Source organism: Crocodylus porosus, unplaced genomic scaffold, assembly GCF_001723895.1.
Source record: "Crocodylus porosus isolate Cpor-Errol unplaced genomic scaffold, CroPor_comp1, whole genome shotgun sequence".
NCBI lineage: Eukaryota > Metazoa > Chordata > Crocodylia > Crocodylidae > Crocodylus > Crocodylus porosus.
In genome coordinates, this window is record NW_017728928.1 from 16,034,952 (window position 1) to 16,047,062 (window position 12,111).

Below are 12,111 nucleotides of genomic sequence, written 5' to 3' on the forward strand. Positions count from 1 at the left end.
ACCCCCAGCTTCTCTCTTTCTTTTGGGGCATAAGTTTAGTCTGTGGAAAAGCATGCCCTTAAGAACACTGATACTAAGCTGATTTTATAGCAACCCCTGACTTTGCTATCTTCTTGGAGCTAGGGATCTCTCTTCCATCCCCCACCCTGCCTTTTTTTTAATGGTCCTGTCCCCTTCCCCTGTTCAGGACATGAAGATGCAGCTATCAGGTGTGCACACAAAGATTAAATTGCTTTCAGACATTATTAATTTTGTTTCTTAAACGACCTGTTTGATCCCTGAATGGCAGGAAACACTCAGTTAGTTAGTCTGAAACAGCTCTCACTTGGCTGATCCTTAGTGAAAGACTAGAATGGGCAATGCAGTAGGCAAAATACTCAGGCCCATTCAGACAGTAGTGACCCAGCCAACCTTATCCACCCTTGCTGCTACCCCAGTGAATGTGGAGCTACAATAGCAATTAATGTATGTTGGGATTTCTCTGTAGTTGGAAGCGGTGTATAGGCACACATTGTGCACACTTTGGACTATTTTCAATATTATCTGTTGTATATAAAGTAATATGCATTCTGTGAACTGTCTGGAAGCATCAGTACACTAATTCTTGTTGGTTGTTTTTTAAAATCTGACTGCACTCCAGGAGAGAATCTGGAGAGGGTCCAGAGGAGGCCACTCATGGTTGGGGGGCCTCTGTGGCCAGCCCTATGAGGAGAGGCTGAGGGACCTGAATCTCTTCAGTCTCTGCAGGGCCCCCCTTGGAGTCACTAGGAACAATGGCTGCAAGCTGAGGGAGGATAGGTTTAGGTTGGATATTGGGAAGAACTACTTCATGGTAAGGGTGGCCAGAGCCTGGAATAGGCTGCCCAGAGAGGTGGTGCTCTCACCCTCCCTGGAAATCTTCAGGAGGAGACTGGATAGGTACCTAGCTGGGTCTTATGACCCCTGCCACCCCCAGTGCTCCTTCCTGCCCATGGTTGGGGGTCGGACTCGATCTGTCTAGGTCCCTTCTGACTCATTGATTCTATGACTGAATTGTGCTTTGAAGCTAATAGAAACCAGAATATGACCTAGAATTAGCATAAAGAAACGAGTGCGCATCTGTCTGCATGTATAGGCAGCCCAGTAAGAATTGGTCAGTGTCTTGGATTTCCTGTAACTGGCTCTGGAACTTGGCCCTATTGATAAGTATGCAGAAACAGTTTTTGCATCTGGGAAATGCAGATAAAGCCTTGTGTGGCTTATTCATGAAGGCTACTTGTATAACTAAGCAATGACTAAAGCTCACAGAAGTTGGAACTAATGGCCTTGCATTTCTTTCTTTGCAATGGTAGAACAGCACATGAAACAACTGGGGCCTCTCTTGCTGGCACCAGCCTCTTGGAATTTTAATGAAATACTACTGGGGATTGTGTGACTATAATGGTCGCAACATTTAGATTCTGAAGAACAGCTAGGCACGGCATTGCAATGAGCAATGAAAAATCATACCTCATCCTTAAGGATAGGCACTTCTGAGAACTCCTTTGAAGTATCAGCAGACAGAAAGATTTCTAACCTAAACTGAAGCTTTCCTTTTTAATGTGCCATCTGTATGGCACTTTGTTACTTACTGAACTACTTCACTATAGTGCTAGTAATCTATTGTCTATTCCAAGTGTCAAAAAAGACATTTTCCATACTTTCTTGATATGACTTTACTCAAGACAAAAAAGAAAACCTAATATACTGGTTGAAATGAAGTATAATGTTAAGAAAACATGGCACAAGCTGCCACTTTATGCATTTGGCAGTAAGTGTCCATGTGCTGTGCAAATAATTTGGTCCTTGGCTTCTTGGGGGGCAGAGATGAATTTACTCAAGTGCATGCAAGTTAATGGAGCAGACACCTGCCTGTTAAGATCTCAGATGAGCCCTGTTAATGTCACTATCTTTCTTTGCTCTAACCAGAACTAGAAACAAGGAGGGTGATGGCTAATTCTCCTCTAATGTACACACCCCTTCAAGTCTTCCACCTATAAAAGGCCCCCATGCATTACATTCCCTTCCTTGGCATATGCATAGGGCAAACAGTCAGAGTACCATCTTGATTACTATTCTTATCTCCCATTGTTTGCCCAAGCATCTCTTCATTTGATGTTCCTGCAGCAATAACATTAGTCTTAATTTACAATAGTGTTTTCTTGTTGTCCCCAAATGTTAAACTTACCTGTTTTTAAAAGCTGAACACTCTGCAGTTGTATGTACTCTGTAGTAATTTTTATCTCTTGTGCAGTCTGTTCTGTTTAGAAATGAAGAGCTTGTCTGTTGTGAAATGTGTTGCCTGTGGTGCTAAGATATGACCCTGGGCCTAATAATTCTGCACTGTTTAATGGTCCAATTTTGGGCACTAATATAGAAGATGAGAATCCAGGGTTCAATACCTATTCCTGTGTGGATTTTTTTGTTTGGGTTTTTTGTCGTTTGTTTTTTGTTTTGAAAATGTTGCCTCGTGTCTCCCTCTCAATTCCTCTGCAAAATGGAGAGGAGAACTTAATGCCTTGAGCCCTGAAGATATAGTGTCATGAGAATAAATACAGTAAATACTGAGGGTCTCGTACTGTGATAATAGAGGCCTCTAAGTCAATGCATCAAAAGGGTGTATATGTGGTGTGGTTGTCTTTGAGCTGTTAGTTTTCCTTCCTTTAGAGAGGCAGAGTAAGTGCATTTGAGGTTCATGCATACCAGCAGTAAGAGCCTGACTTTTTTGCCCAGCTTTCTGTCTGAAATGTAGCTTTAGATGGTGTTCATTTGACTTTCTTCTGAAGAAGGGAAAGTGTGCATTTGAGCACTGAAATGTAGAAAACAGTTATAGCTGTACATCCAGCTCGTAGATCATAGCTTACTAATGCTGCCCACATCTGACTGTCTGATGCATGTTGGCTTTACGTTCATTATTAACTGAATCCCCAGCAGAAGTTCTCTTTGCATTTAGAAGGGATTTAATAAGTAATTCATTTCACAGTAGTTCTATATGTAGATTAAATTATGGGGGTGGGGATTCATCAAAGCCATTTTAGGCAGCAGTCTGTGTCAATACTATAAGAAACCTATTGACTAAGAGCTACCACCCCTGTCCTGCTGGGATTCTTCTTCCTATTCTAAGTCCTCCCTTCTATTGTTATCTTTTTTTTTTTTTTTTTTCCATAATTCTAGGTTGGATCCGGTATGCTGAAAGGGTACTTACCAATCCAGTGACTCCACACATTTGCACTGCAAAGTCTCCACAGCAGATCATGGGCTCCCTGGTGAAGGGTTACTTTGCCAGGCAGCAGGTAATCAGTTATGCTTGCCTACTTATTTTTCTCCTGAAGCAATTTTGTTTTTGTGTTGGCTTTAAACTTAATTGCAGACTCCTGTACATCAGAGCACAAAGCATATTTCTAAATGGTCTAGTTTATGCTCTGCCTCTTCACAGATGTGCAGAGTTCCTGTCTCTTACCCTCCATACTACAGTGCATCCTCATAAATCTGGCATGGTTGGGGCTGAGCACTTGCCAGAAACTTGAAAATGCCAGACTTTTGAAACTGGTGCAATGGCCACACATGGAGTAGCAGCATGGGGTAGTGAATGGCGGCAGCAGCCTCCATGTGCAAGCTTCCCCCTCTGCATCCGGGGGAGAGGGGGGGAATGCTGGATTATTGATGAATCCAGATTCCAAAAATCTGGAATTATGAGGTTATACTGTAGTCCTGGTCTTAATACTATGTAGAGATCAAGGTTAAAGGCAAATATCCTACTGAGCCTAGACACCATAGTGTTAGCACTTTAAAGGAACACCATTTTCTCTAACCAGCAGCACACAAAAGAGTGATATGGCTAGCATCGCATCCAGCCAGCTTTAGCTCCCTGTGTTGAAAGGTCTTGTATCCATTTGCAGCCAGGTAAACTGGGGACAGTGTGGAGCAGGGCTTGAAGTAAAACACCCTAACCACTCTGCCACCAGACTTCTGCAAACATGGAGGTGGTTATGGTTATCTGTATATAAAATTAAATCTAGCAGGGCCAAAGTGAAGCCTTTGTACTAACTAGTACTTAAAGATGGAATTGTCAATGCTTGGAACTATATAGGTAGAGGCCATCAGGCAAAAATTAAAGGTCCCGTCATGTAGTGTTCCATTATTTCTGGTTGGGCTGGGACCTCTCTATATATAGAATCTTCCACTTGATCTCGGAGCACTTCAGCAATGCTGTTGAAGTCTCATTGCATTCATACAAATGAGGGAAGTGAAAGTATGGAAGGGCTGATCTTGCCAGGGCTGACAATAAATTGTTGGTAGTGCTAGAAATATAACTTGGAGGGTCAAAGATAAGTACACAGAAAACGTGATCCGAGGAATAAGTACACATTTTGGAGTTGGAATATTCTGAGTTCATGTTTCTGTCGCCAGTTTGAGGTATGGTTTTTCTACAAGTCATTTGTGCTCTTTGCTTCAGTTCCCCATCTGATGGTATGGGAGTAACGCATGTCTGTCCATGACATTGGGCAGTTGGATCTCTTGGTTACTATAAAACATGATATCAATATGTATGCTGCTATTATTGCTAGTGACAGTTGTCCTGGCAAGTGATCAAGGTCTCCCACCTGTTAGACAGTGTTTACAGGCTCCTGAAATAAATGACTGTTGCATCTCAAAATTGGAGTCTTGCGAAATGTGCAGTGTCTAGATAATTAAAAATTTCCTTTTGTGTAGTTGTTTCTTACTTCATCTTTTTAGTTGATTTAGAACTTGCACTAAGTTATTATGACACTGTTTGGTTGCTGCTGTAATGCAGTTGATTTGTCAGTACAAAAAAGCAAAGCTTGCCCCAGATGTTGTGACTTTAGTTTCAGATCCAGTATTAACCACACTTCTTTTGTTTTCTGTGGCTATATTTTCTTCCATATTTATCTACTTGCATTATTGGCCTTTTGGAAGGAATTGAAATATGCCCTTTTCCTTTCCACAGAATCTGTCTCCAGATAAAATTTTCCATATAATTGTGGCACCTTGCTATGACAAAAAACTGGAAGCCTTGCGGGAAGATTTTTATGCTGCCTTGTATAATTCTCAAGACGTCGATTGTGTGCTAACATCAGGTTAAACATCTCTTCAACTTGTTCCTGTATAAAATTGCACGTGGACCATCAATTATTTAAACTGATGTTATGCTAGGCCCTCTTTTTTGTTCACTTGGCATGTAATAGCTGTAAGAATAAGGTTGTACTTCTTGTTTTCAGATGAGAACCTTTTCTTGTTCACTTGGTGCTTATGCATTTTAATACAGATTGGATTAGGTAAAAGAGCAAAATTGGTTATCTGTCTGGATGAAATAATGGGAGAACAAAGTAGCTAAAATTACACTACAGTGAGATCCTTCACATCATTGAGAGCTGCAGACAAGTGTATACCGTGTGCTTTTTGCCCTTCTCTCCTACACTTGGCCCAACAAACTATTAGTATATCTTCCCTGAGACGGTTACTGACATTCCAGGCAACCTTTGGGAGTGTTTTTTGTCTCTTCTTGACTGTCCTTTTCCTTTTGAAGTATGGAAATTTTTCCCAAATGCTACTGTATCTCAAAGATCAAAGCGTGGTGTATTCGGTACTGAGCACAGGATAGGTTGACAGTTCTTTGGGGCTGGAAGAGACAACTTTCCATTTGCTGGGAAGGAGAGATTTCATGCTCCATTGAGAGAAGGAGAATTTGGTTCAAGTCCAATATCTTGGCACCTCCTAAGGATTGCAAGTCATGACAATTTTATGATTAGAAAATCCTTTTTGTATCCTTTTTAAGGAGCTTTTAAAACATGGATTACATTCTCCCTGCAGAGGCTGTACTCATGGAACGGGTGTCACTCAAACATTGTCAGAACACCAAGTTGGTTAGGCTATGTATTCAGAATATGCAGCAAGTTTTTTATATAATGTATGGATATTTTGGTGCACAAATGAGCAGAATTTGCAAGACTCATCTAGGGTTAACACCAGGCATCTTGTGTTTTTTCTCTAGATGCCTACCAACTGTTTGCATGTGTCCTGTTTGAAGGTGAAATGTTGCCTATTTCCTTTTCAGGTGAAATTGTCCAAATAATGGAGCAGAAAAATATATCTCTGACAGATGTGACCGAAGTAGCTGTAGACAGTTTGTAAGTACTTCTTTGACAAAAAAGCTTGTTCTTTTTAAAGAAGCTTGTATATACAAAAATCTAAATGCACTGAAACCCTCTGCCCTGTCTTGTGACTAAAGAAATAAACACTTCCCATATTGTCACGTTATCAGAAAAAATTACAGTGCAGCAGATCAGCTAATCCAAAACGGATTTCTTAAAACAGCAGCCCCCTCCTAAATGAATTGCTGCTTTAATTTTTTTGTTAAGCCTAATTTAACAGAAATAAATGTGTTGTGCCAGGATTGCATGTTTGCTGCATTTCATCTCTGGAAACTTTGGTTTGTGTGTTTGTGGTGGTTTTTTTTTTTTGTTTGTTTTTTTTTTTTAAAGACTCCAAGAAGGGTGGGTGGGTGTGTCAAGTTACGCAGTAGTAAAGGGGTACAGCTGTTGGTTTTTTAATACACTACATCAGTTCAGTGCAACTGGTGCTGTGGGTATTCTGGGAGGTGGGTATTCTCACAATTTACATACCTTAAAGCTATAGCATAGCTGAAGTTGAATGTGTATTTAAAAGTGAACCATTAATTCCCACTTGGTCTCATTCTCCTTCCAGTGCCTAACCTCCCCCACCAGGCTGTGCTGGTACAATATTGGTGGTATTTATCACCTGTTCCATCCTCCATTCTCATTTATATCCAGTTTCTTGATGATAAATTTCTACTTATTATTCATTCTGAAAGCAGTATAAAAATAAATGGCACCTTTTTGGGGAAATAATATTTTTCTGAGCAAAACAACTGTTTAATGTAGATTAGATATAATAAATAGTTTGAGTTAAAGTGCAGCAGAGAAGACATGGCACTTTAGCGCTTTACCATATGATTTGTGCAAAAATAATTGTGCACGGTGACTTAATTCCTAGGTGTCTTGGTTACAAAGGTAGTCTCAAAGGTTACTCTATCTTAGCCTGTGTAGAACATAATAGTGAGTTTCTTTCTAGAGCCACCCAGTAAACAAACTCTCCTGCAATAAATTGGGAAGCTCCCCCAAATTTCTTCTACTCTCAAATTGTATCCCACCTATATCTTGTCTACACTGGGGACTTTAAATGACACTGTGGTAAGAATGCCTTGGTCCTGTGCATACTGTGGCTTCTGCCATTACTTCTGCCAAAGGACCTGCATTTGTTGTGACTTAAAGGAGCCAGCTTTCTGAAGATGTAGCCTTAGAGAGGTGGTCACATTCTTGTTTGATTAAATAGGTGTTAATTGAAGATCAGACTTTCTTCAAAAAGGTAGCACTTTTTTGTAAGTGGAATGAACATGTGATATCTTATCAAACAAGATTTAATGTTGCTGATCTTAATACTTCCTACACTTTTGTTTTTTCTGCCATCTAAAAAGCAAAGGAGCAGGACTGGTGTGAGAGGAGACTCCCTAGTGGCATTTCACTTTTTTAACAGAAACCTGAAGTGTAAACTCCTTTTTAAATAGTAATAATAAACTCCTATGATACAATTCAAATTGTAATATAATAGTTAGATTATGTTGCTTTTTTTTATCCTAAACTACTAATACAAATCCCATAAATTAACTGGAGAATGGCAACATGCATTATAGTTAGACAAGTCCGGGGCACACTGTCGCCAAACAGACATCTAGTAATGACGAAACACAAGTCACAAAGTAAATAAACCTAACATTATTAATCTGGCATAAAGGTGGGGTGGGCATACCAAGTGCCTGTATCTTGTTCCTTGGGTTTAATTTTAGATGTTTGGAAAATAATGACATTAACGATTTTTTTGTGCCTGAATGCTATGGCTTGGCTTGCTGCTAAGGCAACGTGGAACCATCTTTCTAAGGGCAGTAAGTGTCTTAAAGAGGTTGTGCTGAGATGACCAGGGATGAGTTCAGGGTAGATGGTACAGCTGCTTTTTCAGCATACATGAGAGCACAGGAAGAAATTATTATCCTTTTAGCTATGGCCAGGTTGACGCCTACTGTCAAGAGAGGGTGGAAAGAGGTAATCTTTTTTTTCTGAAGTGCAGTAATCAAACTAAGTTGACTTTTTTTTTTTTTGTTTTCTCCTTTCCTTGTCTTCTAAGGTTTGGTGACATAAAAGAAGTGGATATAGTAAGACATGATGGGAAGAGATCTGATGGTTACCTAGAGCACATCTTTAAATATGCTGCAAAGGAGCTTTTTGATATGGATGTTAATGAAATCACCTACAAAGCACTAAAGTAAATTGTACTGGGATGTGTGTGGATTAGTGTAATGCAGCAGCTACCTATTTTAACCTACTTAAAGCATCTCTTTTTTTGAATACTGTCTTTATAAAAGTACTAAATTCTCCACTAGGAAATTTTTTATTTTGGATTCATTACCAATTCACATCCACCTAAAGCTAAAATAGACTCTTGTGCTGCAAACTCTGCCCTTATTTAACTCGCAGAATTTAGAACCTGGAAGCTCTGCATGTTTAATCCTGATGTTACCTGTATTCACTCCTCCTGTAGGCATGTGCTGAATGTATGCGTTCTGTTAGTAATCTGATGGTTCAAAATCTTCTCTGTATGTCTCTTCAGAAACAAGGACTTCCAGGAAGTCACCCTAGAAAAAGATGGTGAAACAGTGTTGCGTTTTGCAGCAGCTTATGGCTTCAGGAACATTCAAAACATGGTCCTGAAATTAAAGAAGGGGAAGTTCTTGTATCATTTTGTAGAAGTTCTTGCATGTCCTGGAGGTAAGAATAGTATTAGATCTACAGTAGTCTTTTTCTCTCTCGAGTACCAGGGTAATGGGGCTGTAGACATGTCTTGGGTTCTTATTCTGGTTTTCAGGTGACCATGTTGTGGTAGGTGTCTTCAACAGAAATGAATGGTCCAAAACAGTCTTAACTAAGACCAACTTTCAAAAATCTGTTTGTAGCTGTCACTTTAGACAAGTCAATATCTGTCACACTTTTTTTTCTCCTCTATTTACTTATAAAACCACTAGCTTAGGAATGAGGGTCATTCTTTTTACTACATTAAAGCTTCAGGGAAATCCTCTGAAATGATAGCTGAGGGCCAGATAAGAATATGGAACTTAATCCACATTTCTCTTCTATAAAATCTGTCTGCTGCAGTTTTGATACAAATACTGCATCCACAATAATAGGACAATATAATGGTCATAGAATCATTTTAGAAGTGAATGGAGACCTTTTTAATAGTATTGATGGGACTGGTACCTGCATAAAGACTGAGAGTTCAAGGTTTTTAAAGAACAAACATGAATATGTAGTCATAGTACTTATTAGGGCTGTGTCTTTCTATTTGGTTTCAGATTCAGCCATTTTGGAGGACAGTGACTTGTTTCAGATCACTGTCCTGCTTTGTTTTGGCCAAAATCTGTTTCCAAGATTTGGCTCTGCCAAATCTCCTCTGAATCTGTTTTTGAACAGGCTGCAAGGGAAGCTTTGCACGGCCCTACCCATCCAGGCAGGGCTTGGGGCCAGGAGCTGCAGGGCCCTAGCAAGGAGCAGGATGGGGCCAGGAAGAGCTGGGGGAATGATCGGGAGCCGGATGTCTATCGGAGCAGTCATCACCATCCCTTCCCCTTCCCTTTTTAGTTTGTTTGCTTGTGCAAGCCCAGCTCTGAAACGCCGAAGTGCTCCAAAATGTTTTGGAGCCTTCTGTCTAGATTCAGATTCGGTATTTTGGGTGCTGAAACACCTCCGATACAGAATGGCTACCCAAATTTCACACAGCCTTTTGTATTTTTCTGCCCTCAAACAAATTTAATCCTGATTTTTGTGGGCCTTTGTTTTCAGGGTGCTTAAACGGAAAAGGCCAGGCCCAAACAGAAGATGGAAAACTAGACAAAGCATTGCTTAACCAGATGGAGGAAATGTATGCTGCTGTTCCTGTAAGGCTTCCAGAAACCAACGTGTATGTGCAGAAGCTGTACCAGGACTGGCTTGAAGGGATGGATTCCAAGAAAGTCCAAGAAACTCTGCACACCAGATACCATGCCATGAATCAAACTGTGAACAGCTTGGATATCAAATGGTGACAAATGAGACTCAAAAGCTTAAAGACTTGCATAGGTTAGCTATAAATTCAGCACTGGAACCATTCTATGCAATTGCAGATGCTATGCAGTAGCCAGGTGTACAAACAATACATTTTCCTAATTGCAGATCATACTGTCAAAGAGACCACTGCTTTTTGGGTGGGGGCCTGGTTTGTTTTGCCCTCTTCCACCCCCCCCCCCAATAAAATGCTTTGGTGTATTCTGGCACCTGTTAGACTTTGCGCTTCATCTCCTATGTATATGGGGCTTTCTAACTTGCCTAGGGCCTGATCTTGCAAGGTACTGTGAGCACTTTTTGCCAGATACAAAGTGCTTTCAACTCCCAGTTAAATTATTTCAGGTCAGGGGTTCTCACCACTCTACAGAGCTGGACCCATAATATGGGGGCTGTCACTAACCTTTGTGTATGTTGTTATTTTCATCTGCGGAAAGTAGCCACCACAAGATAGTTGAAGTTAAGGGTACAGTGTTAGGACTCCTTTTTGCCTAAAACATCACTTTATGTGGTGACATGAGAAATGTAATGAATAAATTAAATCTATTTATTCCATCAGCATTAAATTTAAAAGTTCCTATACCAAAACCAAATGCTGGCAGTCGGCTTCATATTGACACACTAACCCTGGAGCGGGGTTTGCAGGCAGTCCTAAATCCTGTTAACTTCTCTCGTGGTTTTTCTTTTTTTTTCCACAAACTAGAACCCTGGTTGAAAGCGAATCACTTGCAGTAAACTTTTTTTTTCTTTTGTCTGACTTCATTATGAAAGTGAGACACTGATTAGCAACATTTTGTCTGTCTTCATATGGTATTATGTGCCCACTAAAATCCACACTGCCTCTGTGCTACGAGATTTACAACACCTCTGCTGTTTTTATTTTCAGCTTGTCCTGAGAGCACACCAGATTGTGTTGTCAAGCATTACAAAATTACAGTCTTGTCTTTCTTTGAGTGCCTCCTAATTTTTTAACCTTAATTTGTGGAAACTAGTAAGCTAATAGAAAACAGTACAAACTGAAATGCCTAATTTGGATGAATTTTTTTTTTAATTTTGCTATGTTGTATGGATGTCTTGTTTAATTAACATCTAAAAAGTGGTACTTGGTATAACCTTCCTTGCACTCTAATTCATGGGGGTTATGTTTAAGAATGTGATGCAAAATTCCAGCTAAGTCGTCTTTTAGTTTTATAGAAACATCATGCTTTTGTGTGTTGGTGGTTTGTTTGTTTTTGTTGTGTTTTTTTTTACTGGCCGCCTTTAACTTCCACATTCCACTTCAGAAAATGTGGATGGGCTTTGTCATGATCTCAGGAAGTGTTTTTTAAATGCATCTAATTTGTAATTTGTTACTGTGCTTGTGCGTGTAGCAGCTGGTGTTATAAGATGTCTCTAAATTTTGAGATCAGGATCAAGCCCTCCACTGGGAGGCATTCACTGCTTCCTTTTTTTAATAACCACCAGCCTAATGGTACATAAAGTGAGCTTTTGCCATTATTACTATTATGTATAGCAACAGGGTCGCAGTGAAAAACAGGAAATGGTTCTGAAATATCTAACCTGTTGGAAGAAGCCAGTGGCATAAAATGGACCTGTTGACTCAAATGTGGCTTCCACCTAGGCTTCCTCTCCTTCAATAATAATTTCAATGTAAAGGGATGTATTCTCCTTCCAGTCCATGTAGATTTGACTGGTATGGCTACCTGCATGCACAAAATGACTATATCTTTAAGTAAGTTTTTATGGGATTCATTTTCATTAAATGTAAAATGTTACATTTTAAAGTGGTGCAATAACTGAGCATAGCTATAAAAACAAATAAATAAAAATCTACCTCCATACCTGAGGAGTCCAGAGGAGAAGACGGCTTGTGGGGTGGGAAAAATCTTTTTTTTTTTTTTTT

General features: G+C 39.9%; 1 protein-coding gene across 2 annotated transcripts in view; it reads left to right on the plus strand.

Annotated features, from left to right (window-relative positions):
• The window catches only part of NARF (nuclear prelamin A recognition factor), a 22,886-nt gene extending 10,863 nt beyond the window's left edge, over positions 1–12,023 (plus strand). For both annotated transcript variants that reach the window (XM_019542704.1, XM_019542705.1), the window contains exons 6-11: positions 3,193–3,311; positions 4,988–5,117; positions 6,095–6,167; positions 8,239–8,376; positions 8,722–8,879; positions 9,951–12,023. In XM_019542704.1, the coding sequence (XP_019398249.1) occupies positions 3,193–3,311; positions 4,988–5,117; positions 6,095–6,167; positions 8,239–8,376; positions 8,722–8,879; positions 9,951–10,192 (860 nt within the window). In that variant the 3' untranslated portion in view covers positions 10,193–12,023. The remainder of the gene's footprint in view (positions 1–3,192; positions 3,312–4,987; positions 5,118–6,094; positions 6,168–8,238; positions 8,377–8,721; positions 8,880–9,950) is intronic.
• Positions 12,024–12,111: the final 88 nt, after the last annotated feature.